General features: G+C 47.8%; 1 protein-coding gene and 1 pseudogene across 1 annotated transcript; both read right to left on the bottom strand.

Annotated features, from left to right (window-relative positions):
- Positions 1-4,197: 4,197 nt before the first annotated feature.
- LOC144107559 (uncharacterized) lies at positions 4,198-6,196 on the bottom strand. The gene is made up of 4 exons (XM_077640632.1): positions 6,093-6,196; positions 5,850-5,925; positions 4,739-4,894; positions 4,198-4,555 (listed from the first exon to the last, which is right to left on the bottom strand). The coding sequence occupies exons 1-4, from the start codon at positions 6,190-6,192 to the stop codon at positions 4,507-4,509; spliced, it is 381 nt and encodes a 126-aa protein (XP_077496758.1). The 5' UTR covers positions 6,193-6,196; the 3' UTR covers positions 4,198-4,506.
- A 14,091-nt stretch (positions 6,197-20,287) lies between these two features.
- Positions 20,288-21,409, bottom strand: LOC144128981 (kelch domain-containing protein 3 pseudogene; annotated as a pseudogene).
- Positions 21,410-24,653: the final 3,244 nt, after the last annotated feature.

Raw genomic sequence — 24,653 nt, 5'->3', positions numbered from 1 at the left:
GTGTCGGCTCGTCTGAATTATGTCTAGCAAAGGAACATCGAAATCTTACATGGGTACATTGGGGCTTTTCATTCCTACTAATCACACATGCCCTGTCAATAATGTATTCGCACTGCACACTGTGTGTTTGCATGTGTACCTTGTTTCCTCCTCCTTTATAAGTGGCGCTATGTGTGTGCGTCTTTGTGCCTCTTGTTGGCCTGTCGTCTTCGCGCATTTTTTTGAACATTGCTATGAATCTGCTGCCATTATATCAAGAGTGTTGAGATTGAGGACGACGGACGCCACGCTTAACTGCACATCATTTCTGTTACGCAGGGGACAGTGGCTACCCTTTGGAGCCCTGGCTTTTAACACCAGTGCCAGGGCATCCCTGTCTGGCGTCTCCAGAGGGGTTATACAACGCAGCGCACAGCTCCATGCGATCCGTCGTGGAGCGCGGCATCGGAGTGTTAAGAGCCGCTTCCGGTGACTCCAAATGTACCGGACGCTACAATACGAGCCGGAGCGAGCGGCCTTCATAATCGGAGCATGTGCTGCGCTGCACAACCTCTGTTTGAATGACCCCTTGCCAGAAGAAGGAAACGTGGATGCCACTGATCCGGACGACAACGAGCCACCTCCGGCTGCAGTCTACACGCAAAGCGCTGCAAGCCGCATTACCTACCTGCGGGGTAGAGCCGTGCGCAACGGTATTGTTGAGCTTTTTCAGAGCACCCGTCTCCAGAGGCTGACATAATAATTGGTTTTTTGGTGGAAAGGAAATGGCGCAGTATCTGTCTCATATATCGTTGGACACCTGAACCGCGCCGTAAGGGAAGGGATAAAGGAGGGAGTGAAAGAAGAGAGGAACAAATAGGTCCGTAGTGGAGGGCTCCGGAATAATTTCGACCACCTGGGGATCTTTAACGTGCACTGACATCGCACAGCACACGGGCGCCTTAGCGTTTTTCCTCCATAAAAACACAGCCGCCGCGGTCGGGTTCGAACCCGGGAACTCCGGATCGGAGAGAGAGGCTGACATACCTGTTACCTTGTTCACGGTGCGTCGACAGTTGCGGAGGCAACTCCAGCGTCGCCAGCACTGAGCCCATCGACATCATCTCGCAGGGTAGCTGGCGAAGGTGTTCATTTGTGTAACACAGCAGCCACGGTTACTGTTGGCAGCGTCATCCGCTCGTGTCAGTGTACAGTGTACACTTGTGTGTGAGCAACTCTGCATTGTGGCTGTGCCCTTAGCCGCAGCCCGCAAAGTGCCGACTTTTATTTTTTTTTCTTTCCTGTGTGTGCCTACAAGCTGCCGGCGCTGAAGAAGCGCAGCGCGCACAACACCTGTCGTTGCACTGACAGCGCACTGGCCTGCGCACCTCCCTGTTCATTGGCGAGTTAGTCGCACAGCCACTGTGCAGTCTCTTTCCCGAGTCGAAATTGGCATCGAAACAACTCGTCTGGCAAGTCAAAACCGTCTTCGTGCACCCTCCTACGCCGTGTGTGTGTGCGTGCTTAAGTGGGTGAATAAAAAGTGTACTGTTAAAACAAAGCACCGAATGTTTGTGATGCTTATTGAAATGAGGAAGTCCCACTGAAGCAATTTTTTTTGCTCGATATGCATTCAAGGGCTGAAATGATTTCCATGGACATATTGTAGTGCAAGAGATGTCAGGTGCTCTCTGTTGGTATTTCAGTTAAATTTGAAAGGTGTGCTTGCACCCTGTAATTTAGGAATAAATAAAAAAGACACAACCAAAGAGGACAACACACCTCACAGCGCATCCCCTACCGTGATGACATCAGTGGGCAGAAGGGCCATCCTTCAAACTCACCCCGTCTGCCCACTAACGTCATCGAGTTAGGGGATGCGCGGTGAGGTGTGTTGTCCTCTTTGGTTATGTCCTACTGCGAGGAGCGTTTTTTTATTTATTCCTAAATTACAGGGTGCAAGCACACCTTTCAAATTTAACTGAAATACCAACAAAGGGCACCTGTACACATCTCTTGCACTACAATATGCCCATAGAGCCCATTTCAGGGTTCCTTTCAGCATGCACATTTATTTTTTTTGAGCAGCATTTATCACAAGTGTTTTATTTGAACAGATGGATGTAAAATGCACTGCTTGTAATACCATAAATAAGTAACATCTTTACGTGTGGTTCACAAATTGCAACATACAAACATGATAAACAAACATGACAAGACTAGCGGCCTACATCTTACCACAGCTTCTACGTGAGTTATGCAAACAGAAAACGCACTTCAGCACACGTCTTAAACCATCGTACACATCTAAAGCAATGCTCTATAAGTGTGTAATACATTTCGCCTGACTAGAAAATGTTTATCACCCACAAAATGCATGAATATCAATACGACGACACGTGAAGTTCTGCTCAATGCAAACCCTAGCAGTTCCGAGAAGATTGACGCAAAACGGAATGCATCATGAATATGGCAAGTAGTACTGTCAGAATGACTTTAACATGACAAAATTCTCATTCATCATCATTATCAGCCTGACTACATCTATTACAGGGCAAAGACGTCTTCCATGTCTCTCTAATTAACCCTGCCCTTTGCCAGCTGCGTCCACAGTGGGCCCGCAAAATTCTCTCATCCGCCCATTTAACTTTGTTCCGTCCCCTGCTATGCTTGCCTTCTCTTGGAATACATTCCGTTACCCTTAAGGAGCAGCGGTTATCTTGCCTTCCAATTAGATGCCCTGCCCAAGGGATATTGGTAAACTGTCACTCATGATCTGAGATAACCGGCCATATCAGCTCCACCCCATTCTTATCCATCTAGTTTTTTCCGTCTCATGATCCGGATCAGCTGTCACTGCCAATTGTGAACTACTGTTTCCTTGCTAGACTGTAGAACATTACTTTGGTTTGCTGCATGTTAAATTTTAGACCCACCGTTCTGCTCTGCCTAACTCGTTCATCATCTGAGAGACTCAGCAAGGCAATGTCATCAGCGAATCGCAGATTATTTAGGTATTCTTCATTTACACTTATTCCCAACGGTTCCCTATTCAGGCCTCGGAGTACCTCCTGTAAACAGGTGGTGAATAGCATTGGCAAGATCGTGTCTCCTTGCCTGATGCCCTTCCTTATAGGAATTTTATTGCTGACTTTATAGAGGACTATGGTAGCTGTACAGTTCCTATATATATCTTCCAATATTTTGGCGTAAGGCATGCTAAGCCCCGTCGTGGCACCTCAGTGCTTGAAGTATTCTGCTACCGATCTGGAGCAGGTTAACTGTCAGCCATGGCGATCACAATGCGATGGACAAACAGTGCGCCTGTGCTGCGCAATGTGTAGACACGTTCAAGAACCCCGTGGTGTAAATTAACCCGGAGCCCTCTACGACATTGTCCCTATAAGCAGGTGTGTCACATCGGTTCGTTAAAGCACACAATGAAGCGAATGTGCGAAGGAGGAAAATTAATGAACATATGAAAAACCAAACACTGACTAGATATAGCATACCTTGTGTGTCTCGCAGAAGGTAAAAAGGTAACATCTGAAAACGAAATCAAAGTAAATAGTACATATCACACACCTTGTGTGTCTTGCAAAAGGTTGCAAGGTACCATCACAAAAATTGACACACACACTTCAGACTGCTTATGTGCGGGAATGCGAAAGCATGTGCGTATGACACCACCTGGAACGCTGTACGAGAAATGGTTGGTTGCAATTTGGCACGAATGTAGCAGGGAAAAGTTGAGCCATATTGAAATCAGCCAGTGGGGGGTGTGTAAGGCGAGTGTCATGTATATGACCGTCAGGAAAGGCAGCCCTCAGCTTGCTGTGTACGCCATGCGACCACTTGAGGACGGCAAATTTATCCTGACATGACTGGGATTTTCTATACTGTCTGCGAGTGCTCATACATGCCGTCAAGTTTTCTCGTAATGGGACTAGCAATGCTTCCACATTGAAACAAAAAACCAAAGTGGACAACGAATATAGCACAGCCTGTACACTTCACACAAGTTAAAAAGTACATAAGGAAAAAACATTCATACATAAGCCCCCTGCATCTGTCAGGGAATTAAAAATATATTGTGCACCTTGCAGAAGGGAAACAAATATATGCATAATGCCTGCACCTGCCAGAGAATTAAAAAATATTCTGCACCATGCAGAAGGAAAACAAATATATGCATAATGTCTGCACCTGGCAGGGAATTAAAAAAATATTCTGGACCTTGCAGAAGGAAAACAAATATACATAACACCTGCACCTGGCAGGGAATTAAAGAAAATATTCTGCACCTTGCAGAAGAGAAAAAAAAACGAAAAAAAAACAGATAAAGAAGGAAAAAAAAGCCCCACCGAACAAGTTTCTGCGGTGGCTGTACCTGATTCTGCAAGACACGCATAATCAAGGCCAACGCAAGTACCACTTGCTCGGTGAGGCGCACTGTGTCGGCCCTTGCTGCAACGGCAGTCTGCGCCATCTGCGCCCCAGTTTCTGTCACGGCAGCAGACAGTTCCCTCACTGCCGCCGTGATGCTGCGGACTTGTGTTGCTGTCTGGCTTTGGTGCTGCACATTAAAGGAACTTCAATCGCACACTAAACAGACATGGAGGGCTCGTTTCACATAAAGAAGACCTACTGAAATGTCTCTAGATGTCAGGCATAGGTTTTGAACTGTGAATGTAGATACAACATGTTGCATGCAGCTGCTTCTCCTTCACTAAATGTGGTGGGTGCTGTCTGCACATACCTCCAGGAGGCGTGCGTGAAACGCGATGTCCTCAACATTCGAGGAGGTCGTTGGTGCGCCGGGTCTCCGCTAGCAGCTGGCGCACCTCCTCCACCCGCGTACTCCGCCGCGGCTGACTCGGACGGCCCCGCACCACAGCTGGCTGCTCCTGTGTAGCTGTCAAAAGGAGAAAGTGACTGAATGTACTCTTGTCATATAGTGGAGCACGATGTGCAATAACCTGACTGTTTGGTGCAATATCTCAGAGGGCTGTTGACATGCATACTGCAGAGCAGTACATAAAAGCATTCATAATCAGCGGTATGACAAAAACAGCATTGTTTCAATGTGCACATTTGTGTAACCATCGCAGACACCACAGTTTCCATTGTAAGAGGAAAAAAGCTGCACAAGGTACCAGTGGTGCTTATGAGACACTTCTGTGGGTGGCCGCCGCGGTGGCTGAGAGGTTATGGCTCTCGGCTGCTGGCCCGAAAGACGCAAGTTCGATCCCGGGCGCGGCGGTCGAATTTCGATGGAGGCGAAATTCTTAAGGCCCGTGTACTGTGCGATGTCAGTGCACGTTAAAGAACCCCAGGTGGTCGAAATTGCCGGAGCCCTTCACTACGGCGTCTCTCATAGCCTGAGTCGCTTTGGGACGTTAAATCCCCATAAACCAAACCAAACTTGTGTGGGTATTGTATTGTAAATGATACTGATAGTCTGCTCTTGCACATGGTATTCATGTTAAGTAGCTTGCGAAATGAATAATGTGCAGCCTGATATTGGAACCCCAACTCACAGGTTGCGTCACAAGGCATGTCCTCCTCCTCCAGCTCCTCTACATCTGGGGGGTGCCATCTATGTGAATTCATTCCACAAGACACCACTGCTTAGTGGACAGTTTCAGCAGAGCATGTAGTGGTGCAAAACACACGGTTACTAGGTACTGAGACACAAGAAGAAAAACTGCAGTACCATGAGGGCAAGATAGTTCAAGGTACATAAATCGAGCTTGCATTTGTTACCTCAGCATTCGCATCCCTTCCTAACTACAAGAAAAACCACAATGAGGCCAACAATGTGCACAAGTTGTTAGGTGTACATTTCAAATGACTAAAAATTCGCTTACCAGATGGAGAGCGCGCCTCTGCCTGCTGCAGGCCGCTCGTCACCGGTACCTCCCCTACGGACACACGGGACTGGTTCTGCAAGAGGCACAGCACCCACGTTCATGCACGACTGTCTCGAAGTTCATTCTATGTATGCATTGCTTACAGTACACGGCCCCGAGGTTGACATTCATTATTCTTCATTAGCCTCCAATATGATTCCCCCTTCATTATTAGTAACGTCACCGCGGCTTACCACATACCTGGCTGGAGGAAGAAAACATCGGAGCTGTGATGCCTTGCACGAGGCCTGGCGACCGCAGCTTGCACACACGGCCTGGCAGCCCCGACAGCCTGCCGCATCCAGTGCCCCTGCGACAGGATGCGGAGAGGCATATTCAAGGGCCATTCGACAGACCGTTGTTGGCACGCTGACCTTCCCGCTGCCAAAAGTTGTGCCTCCTTCCTATTACACCGGGTACACCACACCTGCCACGTGTGGCGCCAGAGGGGCACACTTTTGACAACGGGGCCCACGGTGTTGAGCAGGTTCGCAAGCACCTGCCACAGCTCGCGCCTGCGAGTCGCCGTGTAGCCCGCGAAAAGGGGTGAGGCAGCGTGAGCTAGCGCCGGGTGCTGTTCCATGAACTCTACCATTAGCTTGTACTGTGCCTTCGACACGCGCCTGCCCGCCTTGGCAGACATGGCCATTTCAAATGATAACGGTATGTCATGCCAATTCCGTCAGCGATTTCTTGGTATCGGTCAGGGAATGAAATAGGGAATAATGGGAAATGTACAGCTTGGCTTCACGCGGACGTGCGCTATATATAACTCGGGTTCACACAGCAGAGCATAGACGTGCGCTCTATTGCAACAACTTATACAAGGTTACGAAGCAGCAAGGACGAGCAAGGCGGTTGGTAGTGTGCGCCTAATCGTTTTTCTCGTCCTTGGCCGTTTCCTTACTTAGACATCTACATACAATGAACAGACGATCATGCAGCAATGCAACTTTATTTCGCCCCATATGTCACACTTCCCGGTTGTCTTGTGTTTAGCAAACAAAAAATAGAACCACACATCCCACACGTCAACTCAAGAGCATCTTTGGGCCATTGTTGTCATCGATAATAAGCAAATACACACTTACCACAATATGTGGTCCTCGTCGATTTTCGAGCCCAGCGCTCCTTGTAAGTTGATCTCCGCAGGCCCGTAGCATTCACTGCCTTCAATAAGATTTTTCTGCGCACTTAAGAGATCCGCAAAGTACCTTATTTTGGTCGGCACGCAAAAAATTGGGAACTAGCCGCGGAACCAGCTGATTTCTTGCAGGCCGCCATGTTCACGCGATACCACTGCCATCGCGCCCTCATGGCGGAAGAAGTTACCCTGCAGCAAATTTATTTTAAAAAATGAGAACGCTTCTAATTTTCATTCGTGTTATTAACTTTACAACAGTGTTTATTACCAAAATAAAGCGTTACTTGCTTTCTTTATTGCGTTCATGTTTATTTTTCGACTTACATGTTCATGCTTAACCGTTCACAGCACACCTTCGCGGCAACGAAAGTGACTGAGCAGCAAATTTAATTGAAAAACTGAAAACACTGCTTGTTTAGCTTGGTGATATTGAGTTTTAAATACAGTTGCTTAGCAAAATAAAACATTACTCGTTTTTATTCACTGCGTCTTTACAGCAAAACATTAGTCTATGGTCTCTTGTGCGAATAGTGTTTTCGGGGCGGAGCCCTGCGACTAGCCACCGCAACCTTGCTCCGCATTGGCCAATTCCGCGGTCGGCATCTCTCAGTGTCGTCGTTTTGACGTCACGATCTCAAAATTGAGACAGTTTTTGAGAGCGATCAGTAATCGCGGCACAGGCCTCCTTCTGCTTAGCAGACATGTCGCTGTCCATACTGCCGCCTCAACTGTGGTTGCAGCGCACGCGCGCACTCCTTTTCAGTCCTCCATGTTATCAGGCATGCGACACAGCTGGCGAAGCGAGCGGAGGCGAGCGCAACGACGAGGGAAGCGGTCTGACGTCATACCAAACGGCGGCAAGGCTAGCGGTGTGACGTCATGCTAGATGGTGCGGCGTGCGCGCGGCATCTGCCCAGCGGCGGTGGTTGTTAGGCGGTCGCTCAACGTTTGTCTCTGTGTCTCCTGCGAGCACCACCACAGCGAAATCGCTGTTACTGCTGCTGTTGCTGTTAGGAAGAATGAAAAGGAAAGTGCACAGGCCGGCCGACTGGCTCAAGTTCTGCGGCTACAAGTGTAATACTCCTGCCATGTGCGGCGCAGCATCCCTAATTCATTTCCATATTCTGTATTTTTACATAGTGCATATTACTCTTATACACCTATCTTTCCTTACCATTGCGCCCCCTTTCTTTCTTTCTTTCTTTCTTTCTTTCTTTCTTTCTTTCTTTCTTTCTTTCCTTCTCTCTTTCTTTCTTTCTTTCTTTCTTTCTTTCTTTCTTTCTTTCTTTCTTCCTTTCTTTCTTTCTTTCTTTCTTTCTGTCTTCCTGTACTCTTCCTCTCCTTTTATTCCCGCTAGTAACAGCTCAGGTGCTTGAGGTTTCGTTGACAGATGCCACGGCTTGTAACATCTTTTCCTTGCATTGTTATTTTCTTAATAAATAGCCACTAATAACATCAAAGTGGTACGCACTAAAAGTGTTTTTGGCGAAGGCAACGACGTATAACAGGCAACGATGTGGAGGCTGTGGAAGTTTTGCGTCCGCGAAACAATACTAGTCCGCTACGTATCATTATCCGCCGCGGTGGCTCAGTGGTTAGGGCGCTTGGCTACCGACCCGGAGAACCCGGTTCTAACACGACCGCGACGGCCACGTTTCGATGGAGGCGAAGCGCAAAAGGCGCTCGTGTGCTGTGCGATGTCAGTGGACGTTAAAGATCCCCAGGTGGTCGAGATCCCCGAAAGATCCCCGGAGACCTCCAGTGCGGCACCTCTTTTTTCCTCCCTTCTTACGCTCCCTCCTTCAACTCTCCTCCTATTGCGTGGTTCTGGTGCCCACTAAATAAAGAAACATTTACACGTAATTTCCTTTCCTCAAAAACCAATATTCAATTATCATTTAGACCACCCGGCCCAGGCTTTGGACTGCCATCGGCGAAATCCGTGATCGCGGCTAAAAGTGGTACGCACTAAAAAAAATGCTTTTGGTGAAGCCAATGACATAACAGGCAAGGATGCGGAGGCTGCGGAAGTAATGCGTCTGCCAAACCATACTGGGTCGCTACGTATCATTACCCACCGCGGTGGCGCAGTGGTTGGCGCGCTCGGCTACCGAGCTTGAGTACCTGAGTTCGAACGCGACCACGGCGGCCGCGATTCGATGGAGGCGAAGGGCAAAAGGCGCCCGTGTGCTGTGCGATTCGCCTGCCGTAGTCTCTCAGTGGTTAGGGCGATCGGCTACTGATCTGGAGTTCCGGAGTTCGAACCCGACCGCGGCGGCTGAGTTTTTATGGAGGCAAAACGCTAAGGCACCCGTGTGCTGTGCGATGTCAGTGCACGTTAAAGATCCCCAAGTGGTCGAAATTATTCCGGAGCCCTCCACTACGGCCACCTCTTCCCTCCTTTCTTCTTGCACCCCTCCTTTATTCGTTACCTTACGGCGCGGTTCAGGTGTCCAACGATATATGAGACAGATACTGCTCCATATCCTTTCCCCAAAAACCAATTATTATTATTATGTGCTGTGCGATGTCAGTGCACGTTAAATATCACCATATGGTCGAAATTATTCCGGAGCCCTCCACTACGGCACCTCTTTCTCATTTTCTTCTTTCAATCCCACCTTCCTCTCTTCCCTTACGGCGCGGTTTGGGTGTCCACCGATATATGACAGACAATTACTGCGTCATTTACTTTCCTCAAAAACCAATTTTAATTTTTTCTATGTATCATTCGTTGTTTTTGAAACTCCGGTGTGTGTTTGGAAAAGAAAATAATAATAATAATAATAATAATTGGTTTTTGGTGGAAAGGAAATGGCGCAGTATCTGTCTCATATATCGTTGGACACCTGAACCGCGCCGTAAGGGAAGGGATAAAGGAGGGAGTGAAAGAAGAGAGGAACAAATAGGTCCGTAGTGGAGGGCTCCGGAATAATTTCGACCACCTGGGGATCTTTAACGTGCACTGACATCGCACAGCACACGGGCGCCTTAGCGTTTTTCCTCCATAAAAACGCAGCCGCCGCGGTCGGGTTCGAACCCGGGAACTCCGGATCAGTAGTCGAGCGCCCTAACCACTGAGCCACCACGGCAGGGGGGAAAAGAAAAGAGCAGTGTAAAACGATGTGGCATCCTTGAAAGTCACGGTCGAAGCTGCGAGGTGCTCAGTGTGCTGTCCTCCGGCTATAATTGTTACCCAGTTTGAACTACATTAAAAGCGAAAGCTTTACTACTCCCCTCCGTAGCTTCTTCGCCGTGTGCGCTGAGTACACGAGTTTGACCCTGAGCCCTGGTGAAACCACATCACAGTTATGGCGTAACTCAGCCGCCATCAATGCCGCCGAATCTTAGCATTCGCCTCTTTTCTATAGGCCGTCGGCGTTCATTGTGTTCTTTGGCGTTGACGTTCACACCGTTCTAGACTGCGATGATTTCCAAGGGAAGGAAGGGAGCATAACTGGCTTCCTGGGTCAGTGGACGCCTCAATCGCGATGGACGTGGCGATGGTCACAGAGAGATGTGGGCTGGATGCATTAGATAATAATAATAATAATAATAATAATAATAATAATAATAATAATAATAATAATAATAATAATAATAATAATAATAATAATAATAATAATAATAATAATAATAATAATAATAATATAATAATAATAATATTAATAATAATAATTGGTTTGGGGGGAAGGAAATGGCACAGTATCTGTCTCATATATCGTTGGACACCTGAACCGCGTCGTAAGGGAAGGGATAAAGGAGGGAGGGAAAGAAGAAAGAGGTGACGTAGTGGAGGTCTCCAGAATAATTTCGACCACATGGGGATCTTTAACGTGCACTGACATCGCACAGCACACGGGCGCCTTAGCGTTTTGCCTCCATAAAAACGCAGCCGCCGCGGTCGGGTTCGCATGCATTAGAAGTGACTACTTTGTGGCAGACACGCGCCGCTGCAGCAATAGGCCGAAGTGTTCATTGGGTGACCAACCTTTCGGGATCAACCACTAAATTAAGTGCCACCTGTCAGGGTGGCAGAGTGGGTGCACTGCACATGCAGTGTGCGGAGCGCTCTCGAACTTTGCAGTCGCCAAGCCGCATCTACTTGCCCGATACAGCTTTCGCTCTCTAACCAGGTTCAGGTGTAGGCAAACCACAACTAATTTTTTGGGTACGAATTGAGTTGTAGCGAGTCGCGCTACCAGCCGCGTGTCATCGTGTGACATGTAATTCTAAATTCTGCAAGTCTTGACCAATTACAGGACAAAAATGTAGCAAGAGGTAAAACGAAGTCCAGGAGCTCGCAGTCACAGGAGTTAAGGTTTGTCGCAAAGAATATGCTTGTGCTCGCTATAGTTTTATGGCTAAATACGCGTGGTTGTGGACTTTTCCTGCGCGAACATGCGCTCTAGCTTTGGAAACATCGCCTACGTACGAAACGAAATATTGTAACTGTCACACTTCTAGGCGGGCACCTTGGAACAAGAGAATTTCCAAATTAGCACTGCTGGTAGCACTGTACACAGAGTACTTGACTACTGCAGGTTCCTCTTCCGACGCACACATACAGACTGAAAAGGTAAAAGCTTTCTTTTCTTTTAAGAGCGCTAGCTCTTTTTCATCACGTTTCTTGATTTCATGTGGTCTGCTACGACCTGCCTTCGGCGTGAAATTTCCAAAGTGCGAGGAATTCAAGATGGCGGCGTCATAGTAAATTGATATAGCAACCCATTTGGTGATTGATTGGTGATGTCAATAGTACATAAATTACCGATTTTTTGGTGAGGTCACCGATTTTTGAAGTTATAATTTAGTCACGTGATTATGTTTACTCATATACTCAATGACTAATGACGTCATCATCATCAAACGAAAGAGATATTTGGAATCGTCGAGATGAGAAGAACTTGCTAGACACCAATATTAATAATTAAGGTAATGGCTAGTTATGGTTAGGCTCACATTTAATTGCTTTTAAATAATTAACCAATGACGTCATGATCTAAGTAATGGCATACTCGTAACGGGCTCGATGAGTAGAACATGTTAGGTGCCAGTATCACCTAATTAGGTTAATATTTATTAATGGTTAGGCTTAACATGGCGGCCGTGACGACAGCACTCGGCAGCGCACAATTTCATACCTCATGGCGACCGTGCACCTACTGCTTTGAGGTAAGGAAAAATGGCCCTCCAATGAGTCGAAAAACTCTTTCGGTCCAAATTTGTCAAAAATGATGGAGATGGTTGGAGGGATAAAGGAGGCACTAAGAGAAGAAAGGAAGAAAGAGGTGTCGTAGTGGAGGGCTCCGGAATAATTCCGACCACCTGGGGATCATTAACGTGCACGTCCGTCCGTCCGTGCTTCCATCCATCCATCCATCCATCCATCCATCCATCCATCCATCCATCCATCCATCCATCCATCCATCCATCCATCCATCCATCCATCCATCCATCCATCCATCCATCCATCCATCCATCCATCCATCCGTCCGTCCGTGCGTCCGTCCGTCCGTCCGTCCGTCCGTCAATCTGAGCATGCGCTACTCCTGGCGCTGCCGCTGCGCCGCGTCGGAGTATATGGACTGCAGGAGGGCCGAATTCGCGCCTGGCGTGGTGTCGCCAGCCGGACGTGACTGACCACCGCCGGCGCTCGGCTGCGCATCGAGGAAGTTGGAGTAAAACGCGCCTTAAGACTGTACACATAGACGCCGCTTCACACAGAGACGCAACGCGCGCCGCGGCAGTGGTTGTGGACTCAACATTCGAAGTGGCCAGCGTTTCCCTGAGGCACTGCACGGTCACCGAAGCTGAAACTGCCGCGAGAGTGCTCGCCGTCCAGTATGGTGATACACACGGCAAAGAAGTACAGATTGTGTCGGACTCCCAGGCGGCATGTCGACTTCTCGTAGGAAGAATCCCCAGAAAGTTAGCTATATTTGCAACAACCTTACCTGTACACAATATCGATCTGCAACACCAAATAACGTGGGCTCCGGGGCACTCGGGGCACGAGGTAAACGAGATCGCGGACCTATCTGTCAGCTCGAGGACACACCAACCGAGCGACTGACACCCCCGACCCGAACACCGCTCGCCAAATCCCCACTGCCTACAGTGCACGGCTCCAATACTTTAGAACTCTTCGCCAGCAATACCCCAACCGCATAAAAGGCAAATGCTCAGGAGGCGCGCGAATAGTGGCAACTCCAGACCGACACCTTTCCTAATCTATATAATTATTATTTTCCTGGACTGTTACGAAGGCTCCTGCCCGTGGTGCGAAGAACGTCCTGCAACATACCACATTACAATTGGGTGCTTCGAGCCAAAACCATTGGAATTAAAATTTCCCAGAAGGAAGGAACAGTGAGAGACCACTCTGCTCAGCTCAGACCTTGACATTCAGCGACAGCTGATGAAGTAAGCCCGGGCGGCAGCGAGAGCCACTGGGTTCCTGAAAAGAGGACACCACCCTTTCTTCAACCTTTCATTTTTGATTTTCTTTTTTTTCCAATAAATGTTTTCAACAACAACAACGCGTTTCCCCCAGGGCTCGCTCGTCTTCTGGCGGTAGCCGAGCACGTGTGCAGTTCACAGGTTTGCCACGGAGACCGCTGCCGTCGCCGTATCGCCCGGCCACCGCGTGCGACTTGACCACCGCGGGCCGTGAGCGAAGAGCCACGCGAGGTGAGCGGAACCTTCCCCCCCCCCCCCCCCCCCTTCCCTTTTGTTCTTTTCACCCCTATACGCGAACGGAACACTTCCTCGTTACGGCGGTTGTTTTGTTGCCGCTACTTGTATTGCTCGGGAGCAATAAACGCTCGTCCGGGTAAATACTCGGCTTTGTCCCCTCTGGCCCGAACCCACCGTGGTGGCGAGTTACTGCACCGCGGCTTGGGGTTAGCAGCTCTAACTGCTAGGGCTGGCACGCTGGTGCTAGACAGCTACTACTGCTTCTAGCCCTTTGAGCTTTGTTTCAAGAATAACCCCCATAATGATTGTCAAATAAAAAGACGACTCTCAACCAAGAATGTTCACTGCTTTCGAGAAAGAAAATTTGCTATTCAGACAATCGTATTTTTGTCACAGCTTAGGTTTTTCTTTCGTCGTTTTTCAATAAATGTATGCTATTGTTGCTTGTTACCGCTCCATGTATTGTCTTGTCTACGATTCAATCTTTTACGCTGGAATATCCGAGACTGAAGTGAACCTATAAGCACGACTTCTAGTCCTGCTTTAGTGTATTTCTATCGGTGGTTGTTTTTTCCTTGCTGGCCGTCGCTCTCTCTCCGTCATTCTTCATGATTCTGAAAACCGTTCGGCAAATCCGTCTAACAACAACACTTGCTGAAAATTCCTTCCTGTAAGGGGTCAAGGATGCATTGTCCCTAAAATTCCACCGAGAGCCCCCAGATGACACCAGACAAAGCATGCACCAGCTAGCTGGTCGTCCACCGGTCCGAAAGGGAATCGAAAACGCATGTCCGGGAGGGGAGTGCATTATGTTGAAGCGTCAGGAAACAAGCTTCCGTGATAGCAGCCAGCCTAGTAAAGACATCCCTATGTATGCCTTTTTTATTATTTTGACAAAAAATGGGAGTAGACTGTAGCACTGTTTTGTAATCTATCATGTTGCAGCCGGTGGGAAGAAATACAAATCTGAGGAGAAACAAACTTCATTTCAATAGGGGAAGGGAACTTGCCAACAATGCAAGCACCGTGGTGTAAAAGTAAATACATCATCTGGAGAATTCGCCACGAAACTTGTGTTAAAGTAGCATCGTCAACACAAGAACTCTTACTTTACGTGTTGGTTTTTCCGCTTAATAAAATAAACTGAATATTTCAGGACGCGTGTCTGATAGCCTTTTGCCCCTTTAAAAACGCCATTTCCATTACAGGGAACCAGACCCTAAGTTTCCTGCCCAGTAACCCAGCCCCTTAGCCACTACGCCATTCTGGCGGATCACCTGAAAAAAAAATATACGTGGGATACTAATTTATCCAAATAAAGCGGAATATGCAAGGTCCAGGAAAAAATATTTCCTTTCTAAGTACTTACGCAAAAATAAAAATAAATACAGATTCTATCAATTAAGGTATGATCACTGCGACTGCCGTATATGAATGCGTCCTCAAAAAGGAAGAGCATATTTTCAAGCGTACTAATAATGAGCGTACTAATAATGGTACAAGCACAGCCATTGTGCTGCCCACTAGAATGTACTAATGTTACAATGAATGAATGATAAATGAAATATGTTTATGTTGCTGAAACCGCATAGAAAACTTCTGTGTAGAAATGCGAAGTTAAAACTGTTTGATTGCCCGGTACCCAAAGCTTTATTTAAATTCTGCAGTACTTTTATGTTGCTACTAGAATCGACGAGTTGTGAGCGTTATTACAGTGCGGATTATAGTGATAGAACATACTCTTGGTAAAAAAATTTGCGAGATGGTTCTTGGCAATCACTATGTGATCACGGGAGGAAAACCTCATGGCACTTGCCGACGTTTCGACAACAGGAATTGTTTTCATGTTGTCAAAGCGTTCATCACTGCCGGGGTTTAAATAGGGTCGTCTCTCCGAGGAGGAAGACCCATCGAGGGGTAGAGGGTGTGAAGTGGGAATGGTGCTATTATGGGGAGCGTGAATCTTGTCCAGGCATGATGGCTGCTAACGTTTATTAACTGGTCGACTTGCAAAACTCTGAAAAGAAAATTCCTTAATTCCAAACCCTTTTCTTATTCTAGTTCTTTATTTCAGTTATTTAGGTCAACGCAGCCAGTCATAACACGCCACCTGCGGCAGCTGAATACCAGCCTTTCAAGCCCACGTTCGTTACCTCTCCACTCTAAAGCACTCATGAATAGTCCTCAGATAATAAAGAGATGACAAGGAACTCGGTGGGAGATGAAGGAACAGCCTAGATGGCGCTTCGCTGGTAGGAATGCCGCCGCCATGGCCAGCTGCAGCGCGGCTGCTTTGAGGTGGCGTTACAGCCGCCGCCGCCGCCAAAGCTAGCGAAATGAGCATTTCTTGAAGGAGGAGGGAAGGACGAGGCCCCCTAAGCGGCCAACTGGTTAGGGAAGTCTAGTTGAGGCTGAGGTTGAGGATGGGCGAAGAGACATCCTAGGTGCCGAAGCGTGAGCTAGCAAGCCGCGCGGTGCTGCCGCGCGACGGCGTGCGTGCACTCCTAGGAGCGAGCAGCAGCACGTAGGGACGGTCGTAGGGCAGGAGGACGGCTGCGGTGTCGGGAAGCACAGCAGGTCCACAGGAGGGGCAGCGGTGAAGATCCGCATTCCTCAGAGGTAATCCAGGGAAGGCATGACAGTGTTTGCAGGCACGGAGAGGAACGTATGGGCGAGCGGGTCGCCCGAGGGTGTGGGAGCGACGCGTGGACGCGTTGGTTCTCCTAGGAAGCTAGCAAGCGACTCCACGCTAGGCCTAGCGACACCGAGTGAACTGTGCGCTAACATGCATTCTTCCAAGAGGCGCGTCGCCGTGCGGTGCATGGCAAAATTTTGGTGTAGCGCTAGATAGCGTGGATACGCGTCATCGTTTCTTTTGCGCAGCAGGCGAACGTTATAACGTTCCTTTCGTTGCTAGGCTGAACTCCTAGCAGATAAGGCAAGCTCAACGGTTCTGAGGGATCGGTGCATAGTGGCGAAAAAAAAGCACGAGGTTTCAATTTATGCCATATTCCAATAGTCTACAAGGAATAGGTGTTATAGATATTGGCCTGTAGTTAAGGGCACATTGAAGTTACCTTTTTTGAAGATAAGAACTATCTTCCCCATTTGCCATTCCAGCGGCAGTGTAGAAGACTGTATGCAGTAGGTGGAAATGTGAGACAGAAAACTAGACTAATACGCATTCGTGTTTTGTAGAAGCCTAGAGGTGTTCGTTTATGCATCTGCACGAAGGAAATTTCGATTTATTAATTAGATTCACAGTACCGACTGAATCAATCGCAATAGTCTCCACGAGAATAAAATATTACGCCTACATACGCCACCACTCAGGCGAACACGCGCCCAATCTATGTCACTGCATGCCCGTAGCGAAGAACAGGCGTCGGGCGCTTCACCCACGACAAAGCGCAACCTCGCCTTTGCCAATGAACGCGAGAGATTGACAACTACATTCGCCAAGAAGAGCACGCATCCAGTCTTCCTCCACCAGCATCGCCAGTTGGTTTCACAGTTTGCATCGTCACGCCGCAGCTACGCACCGAAGGCGGAAAGTCTACGCGGGAAGTCTCAAATCCACCGTAGGGGAAACTTAAGAAAGCATCCTTTGGAGGTGCGTTTGCTGGCTGATGAAACGAAGGAGATGCTCACCGACCACGTCGATAGTCCCCGCCGTATCTACCACGATAATGGCGCACGCGGAGACCAGCTCGACGACAGGACGACCAAATTTCAAAATGCCACTGCCACCCGCGAGAACAAGAACGACCTGCCCCAGCCGCGATCACAGCACCTGACAAAGCCGAGACCAAACTCCAAGGTCAACGTGCAATGTCAGCGCACGAACCACCGACCCTGAAGGGGCTGTCGACGGTCTTGCTGTAACTGCTTTTGTGGACACAGGAGCGGACTTCTCTCGCCTCAGTTGACTGTCTGCGGCTCAACTCAAGACCGCCACCACTGTTTGTGACGGTCCGCAAATCCGCACCGCTTAATACGTCATTGGGACGATGCACCCGTCATATGGTGCATAGTAACGGCGCGCGGACATACATACTTACACTGCTACCTTCGCAGTCCGTCTGGAACGTTTCCGATACGTGATATCAGGCATGGACCTTTTGTATAAACATCACGCGGTCAGCGACCTTCGATCTAAGCTCATCATACTTCCCCGAATGAAGCCATACCTTCGACGACAGCTCTGCCGCACCACGTGACCCTAAGTGTCCTAAAATAAATAAGCGTCTTACACCCTCCCCCCCCCCCCCCCCCTCGGACAGGTGTCATCGTCCCCGTATCAATTGGGGATACTGAGAACGTCGAAGGAATCATCGACGGAAACACGCAGTTGCTCTTAGACCTAGGATGCGGGATTGGAAAAGGCGTCGTCGTTTTCAGAATCAACAAGCTGAAGTGGCCGTGATGAACTTCAGCGAAGAATACCGACACGTTTCCGCAGAAGTAACCGACAATCTAGACTCATTGATATTCTCCGACCAATACACAGAAGAAGACTCGCTAACGCGCCGACCTTCAACATTAACCCAGCGCTACCCGAACACAGACAAATAATTGTGCTGAACTTCCTTTGAAGTTACAGCGACAGTGTTTCTGCGTCCTCAAAAGTTCGACGACCTACTGTTTCAAACGGCCGCAATATAACCGGGGAACACACCCGTCCTTTCCGTCAGAGCCGCTACCGCGCGTCGACGCCCTGGCATCAAGTCATCCGGGAACAAGTCGGCGAAATGCTACGCGACGATGTCATCCGGCTATCAAAAAACCCCTTGGGAGCACCCGGTCGTCCTCCTCAAAAAGAAGCTCGGTAATATCCGGTTCAGCGTAGGTGGCCGCCGCTGTAACACACAAAACAAAATACTTTAAGAGCACTGCATTCTGGTGCGCATAGAAATGCGAAAGCATTAGCGTTCATTGCTGCGGATGCTTTAACTAGGCGCTTCGTTTGTGTGACTAGGCGCATCATTTTCACAATTATGCGTTTCTCTTCTACTCTTTCTTTCTTCTACTCTTCCATTCTTCTACTTCCGCCAAATATTCATGACACCACGGGACCGGTATGAGGTCGCATGAAATCTTCTGGAATGTTCTTTTTTAATTTGAAATCCGACGTAATCTTAGGAGTCAGTGCTTTGATATGAATCTTTGATTAACCCAAGTCATGTGTCACGTTCTCACGTTAATTTGGAATGACGTCAGTGCTTTTTGCGTTATCCTCTGTTGCGCGAATTTTAGATGACGAACTTTTTGCAGGTTATCTTATCTCATGTGACTTAGGGACGATGTCAAGTTTTTGAAAGCTATGGAACTTGATTTTGTGGAGGTCAACTTTCTTGCAAGTCATTCTATGTCACATGACTTTTAGTGAAATCAACCTTTTTGAAAGTCATCGTATGTCACGTGACTTTTGGATGACGTAAGTTTTTGCAAGTCATCCTATGTCATGTAACATTTTAATGAGATGAACTTTTCAGAGTCAACTCCCGCAAATTTGTGATCGCGTAATGTTTTCTGCAAGTAATCTTTCTTCATCTTCTGCGTCATCTTTTCTGCAAGACTTTTGACCACGTGAATGATTTCTGCAATTCATCCTGTCAGGTGACTTTTTGATGATGTCAGATTTTTTTCAAATCATCCTGTCACCTGATAAGTTATTATATCTGGTTTGTAGTTACGACATACTAAGACTCTTCGTTATATCTGATTTCTAGTTACAACATAATAAGGTACTTCGTCACTCATATTCCGTTGCTAAGGGGTGGGGACAACTTCCGAAGACACACTCTGCGGACTTTTTGTCCAGTGGGCCATATAATGCTTTTGCAATTAAAATACGTGTACGTCCTATTCCCCCCCCCCCCCCATGTTTTCAAAATATCCCAGAGAATAAAATAATAGGTTCACTGGAAAAATTGTTTTCTTTGGGTCATCTTAGCCTCGATTTTTTGTTAATATTCACGCTCTATATTTTTAGTCATGCGGGTTGCGGCTGGCTTATATATGATGCGCTCTGTCCTCCAGTGAATTTGTTGGTGCTTTCAACGCCTGGTCTGCCGGCTCTTTTATGTTTATCGTTTTTGCGCGCTGCATCTTCTTACCATGCAAGACCAACAAGCCAAACGCGAAATTTTAGTTCCATCAGCGCAGGCAAGGAGACGCAGATTACGCCGTAGCATGTATGCAACACGGCCAGTGAGGGAGTGCTTGACTGCGCAAAATAAAGCCAGCTACCAAAGGAAGGAGGCTGTCGCCAAAGAAAGGAACTGATTTATGACAGTGAAAAAAGGAAACAAGAAAATTAGAAAATGCAAGCATAACGGACACGTTACACACATGTACACTCAAAACATTCCAGACCGTTTATTTTCAGTACTGTGTTCTTGGAACTATACTGTGAACTAATGTACACTGTGTTCCTTGAACTAAAGATGTCCAATGGAAACGCACGCAGAAAGCACTCCTACTGCCTAGAAACTGTCTACACTGCATACCGACCAACTGTGGTCAGCATAAAAATTTGTACAGTGCATTCCTAGATAGCTAGGTTATTGGCTGCTGTGATGGCACGGATATCCCACTGAATATCTTGTGGCAGACGGCTGACATTCAGGCCTTTATCTATGACGTTAAGTATGCACAGAGTCTTCAGTGTAGGGGCAAAGTCAAGAATAAACATGTCAGAATGATCTCTGAGTGTGAACTCAATGAGGACAAACTCGCCCTCATGCAGATTATTCCCTTGGTTGGTTCTCGGACTCGTACCACCAAAAACAAAGAGCCGGTCACCGACCATGATGCAGCACTGTCCCCTTCTTGCACAAGGGCCTGGCCGCTTGGTGCTGACCAAGCTCCACCACGAGGTTTCGGGGCTGTACTTGTGCATGTTTCCAAAATGGGTCAGCAGGGTCTCATTGTAGCCGCCGAAGATGTAGAGCTCTCCTCTGTAAATAAATGACGAGTGGCTATGACGGCCCACGGGGAGCAGGCCAGTGGTCTGTGGATACACCCAGTTAGCGGTAGCCGTGTCCAGGTAGGTGAGGCGGTTGCTGTAGACCTCATCTTGAGTGTGGAGTGGTCCCTGAGCAGCACTGCGGCCTCCCCAGATGTACATGCGGTCACCAATGGCGGAAGCAGAGTGGAAACACCGCCACAGTGGGGGCTCGCCATTGGTGCGCAGCTGCTGCCACTGCAAGCTCTCTAAATCAAGGCGGTGCACGTCTTGCGGCAGATGGGCTGCTTCGAAGCCGCCAAAGACAAACATGTGCTTGCCTATGACGCATGCGGAGTGGCCATATCGCGCCCATGGTAGTTGGCCGCATACCTTCGGTCGTGTCCATATACTAGTGCAGGTGTCAAAGCAATACAGTGTGTTGCAGGATCCATGGTAGTCTCGGCCGCCCCAAAGGTAAACAGAATCGCCGTATACCACAACAGTGTGGCCGTACCTCTTGAAGGGAACGTCGCCTGGGTTGGACTCTGTCTCTAGCGGTATCCACCTCAGGGATAGAGTGTCCAGGGCATGGACGTCAATGGGATTGCAATTAATGTAGTCCTCACCTGCGCAATGGCCGCCAAACGAGTAGATCTTACCGTGGACGGCGACTGCCGCGTGGTACGCGCGGCGCGGTCCGCCCTCCAATCGCACCGCCCACATCTTTTCGCGACGATATTCTGGTTGCCGGAAAGCAGCCGCGCCTTCTGTTTCTCTCGATCAGCCAGGACACGAGCTGGTGTTCGAAACCTCGTGGAGCTTCTTCTTTTCCCCGGTAGGCCTTGATACCAATGGCAGATGGCGCACTGTGAGCTGACTGCCGGAATTGCGGCTTTAACTCTTCGCTATCTTCGAAATATTTTCCAGTGTTGCCTTCCCACCACGGAAAAAGTCTAAGCAGTTGAAACTACGCCGTTTGCGGCGACCAGAAAAGGTCACAAGCCCGCGGCGCCACTATCCTGCTGGCGGCGCCTGGCGTCCTGGAAAAAAACTATTGCCTGTTTCGGTTGCCAAGGCAACCGGTCGAGCGTGTTGCTCCCGTTCGCGCCTTCGCCAAATGCAGCCGGCACAGCCACACGGCCGCCAATTGGCTGCGCTGTGCGTTGAAGTCATTTACGCCCCATGCTTCAACGCTGCTTGTTTGACGTTGTTGTTGCTATGGTAACTGATGGGTGCCCCCATGGCCGCTCGCATTGCGCCGGCCCGTTCGTTGCGCACCTTGGGGACGCGCGTTTTTCTGCTACTTTGGCCTCCTTACCTGCGCTAAAGAGTGGCGACTGTGAGTTATATGCGATATGCAACTGGCACGCACTGTGTTGTACGGCTGCGAGACTCGCTCCATGGCGACGAGTGGTGATCATTTAACTTTTCTTTGTTGGATTGTTTTCGATGCTTATACGCCATACTGTTACCTACAGCAGTCGACAGACTGCACGGCATTGACTGGTGTGTTAATTCAAAGTGCATTTGCGCGTGAGCTGTTTATGCGCGCCACAACACGCACTACTACCTTTTGTGCAGTGTAGACTGGCAGTGGACTGTGCAGTATATGGTAGGCGCTTATTATATCTACATATCGCGTGAAAATTATAGGTTCATTGGTTCCACTATACTGGCTATTCTAGGCCCTACAGTTCAGAGCTTGAGTAAAAACTATGACAATAATAAAGGCACATACTAGAGACCTTGCAAGTTTCATGGCAATGTTTGCATGTGCTTGAAGGGCATGTTGACAGTGAGGCCGATGTCCGATTGAGAACTGTTTAATAGAGTGCAAAAAACCCAAAAGCCAGCCCTCTTGGGACTGGAATAATGACTCCATCCTAGGTTTTTTTTATGCTACTACTAGTGTTTTTTACTGCTTCCATTCATGGAGTCCTGAAGCTGTCAATGAGAGTGCTTAAAACACAAATGAAGGAGATAACTCCCTGTAGATGGCAATGAGGCGAGTAGCTAGCTAGTGCCTGTGGTGACCTATGGGATAGGTTAGTTAGAGACATGTTAATATATGGCAATGGAAGCTTGCATAAGTGAGAAGCCTACCATGTCGCCTTTCACAGGAGGTTAAAGTTAACACATAGGTGTTTCATATCTAAGGATGCTTGGTAAACTGCTGGCAATGCTGAGAACACTCCTGACATAGAAGGAAGGGGCAGTGAAGGTTTCACGCTTGTGAGTCATTGCAAAAGCTGGACAGTAGACACAATGAGGCTGATTGTTCTGTGTGACAAGGACGTGAGGCATGCTTATTGAACTGAGTTCTACTCCATCACTCAAAGCCACCTCAGTGCTTGCCTAATAATGGGGCACTATGAGCCAGAACTAACACTGTTCTTCAGAAGTAAAATACCTGTGATATGACACCAAATTTCCCAATTCGTCTACCTATCAGCAGAGTACTTGCGTTATAAAAGTTGTTCTCAAAGCAATAATCTGATAAGGAATTTCGGAGCTGTCTTCAGTGAACAGCATTTTTTGCATATTTGCAATATAGTAGTATGCTGATTGATGTAATGATCTTGTACTTCTCTGACTATATGTTTGCTTATTTTTTAAAGTGTGTCCTCTCCCCTGCTGAGATATATCCTAGTGTTTGAATTTGATTACTCAGGTATATGTCAAGTCTCCAAGAATCCACTGATAAAATGTCATTTGGTGAACTCGTGATGAAGTAAAAACTGAAGCCTGAGGAAGAAGCCCCTTTAATTTTGTCATCCTAGATTTTTCACCCAAGAGTGAGTGGCCAGGTGCTAATTAAATTAAGCATGTGGCAGCTGATGTGGAGCGAGGTAGATGTGATTGGAAGTCTGGTACTATAGCTGAATTCACCAATTCTTTGTCGTGCACTCTGGACTATTAGGAAAACGCATTGAGGTGTGTCTGACTGCAGGAGGAAGTAACAAGTTCAAAGAATTAGAATAGCATGGCCGTGGCTGGCACATAACAGGAAAATTCGGCGCCAACAGGAGGAGCCTTTGTCCTGTACTGCACTTGGGTGGTGCTGATCACGACTTATATCAATAAAAATTCTTGTGCAGTTGAAGCTACTGGCCTCATAGATATACATATTAAAAGGAGCATTTCCCATACAGTTCATGACTTTGCTAGTGTGTACAGACAAGAAAAGTTACATATTTCTTCTAAGCTTAAATTAAATTTGCCACATGGTCATCGCATGAACAGTAAGAAAATTGCACACAGCTGTTGTGTATTTGCCCTAACAATGTGCTGTTGGTCCTGGCTCTATATCGAAGCATGGGGTACTTGAATAAGCCTTAATTTATTTGCCACTTTCGACAAGGGGATGGACCACAAATATTTAGCTTTAATACTGGCTGTGGCCCAGTATGAAAACAGATTCTTAAAAAAACAGGCACGTAAGGAAACACAAACAAAAACAGTAATACAGGAATGTGTAAAAATTGCACAGTTCGCACGGCAACTAAACTATTGCAAAGCAGGAAACGGATCGGTGAAACAGAAAAAACTGTATTCAACAGAAATACACTGAGGTATCGTAAACATACCAGTAACCTCAAGTCTCCAGTTTAGCTTTTTTTAACAACTAAATAAAGCTTTACAGCCTTTTTATTTTGTTCCTTAGAGCTTCTTTGGACACCTCATAGCACACTCCAACATTAAATAGGAATTTAAACTGAGGAAAACAGAGGTGGGAGGCGTTTTCTAGAATTGTCAGGCATAGCAATGACACACTCTGCAAAGTCAGTGACATACAGGATGCAGCAGTGGCATCACGAGGGGGGTGCGGGAATGCGGTCCGCATCGGGCGCAAGCTCAAGGGGGTGCAGCTCCGGGATAGAAGGATGGCGGGGGGCACGCAGTGCCTTTGTTAACTGCCACTTAGCTTAATGCTTCATTTCCTAAGCTTACAGTTTTTTCTGATTAG

Source organism: Amblyomma americanum, chromosome 1 (genome assembly GCF_052857255.1).
Source record: "Amblyomma americanum isolate KBUSLIRL-KWMA chromosome 1, ASM5285725v1, whole genome shotgun sequence".
Lineage (NCBI taxonomy): Eukaryota > Metazoa > Arthropoda > Arachnida > Ixodida > Ixodidae > Amblyomma > Amblyomma americanum.
This window is presented reverse-complemented; position numbering and strand designations above follow the sequence as displayed.

Bases quoted from the DNA above. Each gene is read 5' to 3' on its own strand.
- LOC144107559 (XM_077640632.1), bottom strand. From the start codon at position 6,192: ATGCGGCAGGCTGTCGGGGCTGCCAGGCCGTGTGTGCAAGCTGCGGTC. The intron at 5,926-6,092 runs GTATGTGGTAAG...TGCCTCTTGCAG, and splicing joins TGTTTTCTTCCTCCAGCCAG to AACCAGTCCCGTGTGTCCGT. The intron at 4,895-5,849 runs GTAAGCGAATTT...TCCTTTTGACAG, and splicing joins AGAGGCGCGCTCTCCATCTG to CTACACAGGAGCAGCCAGCT.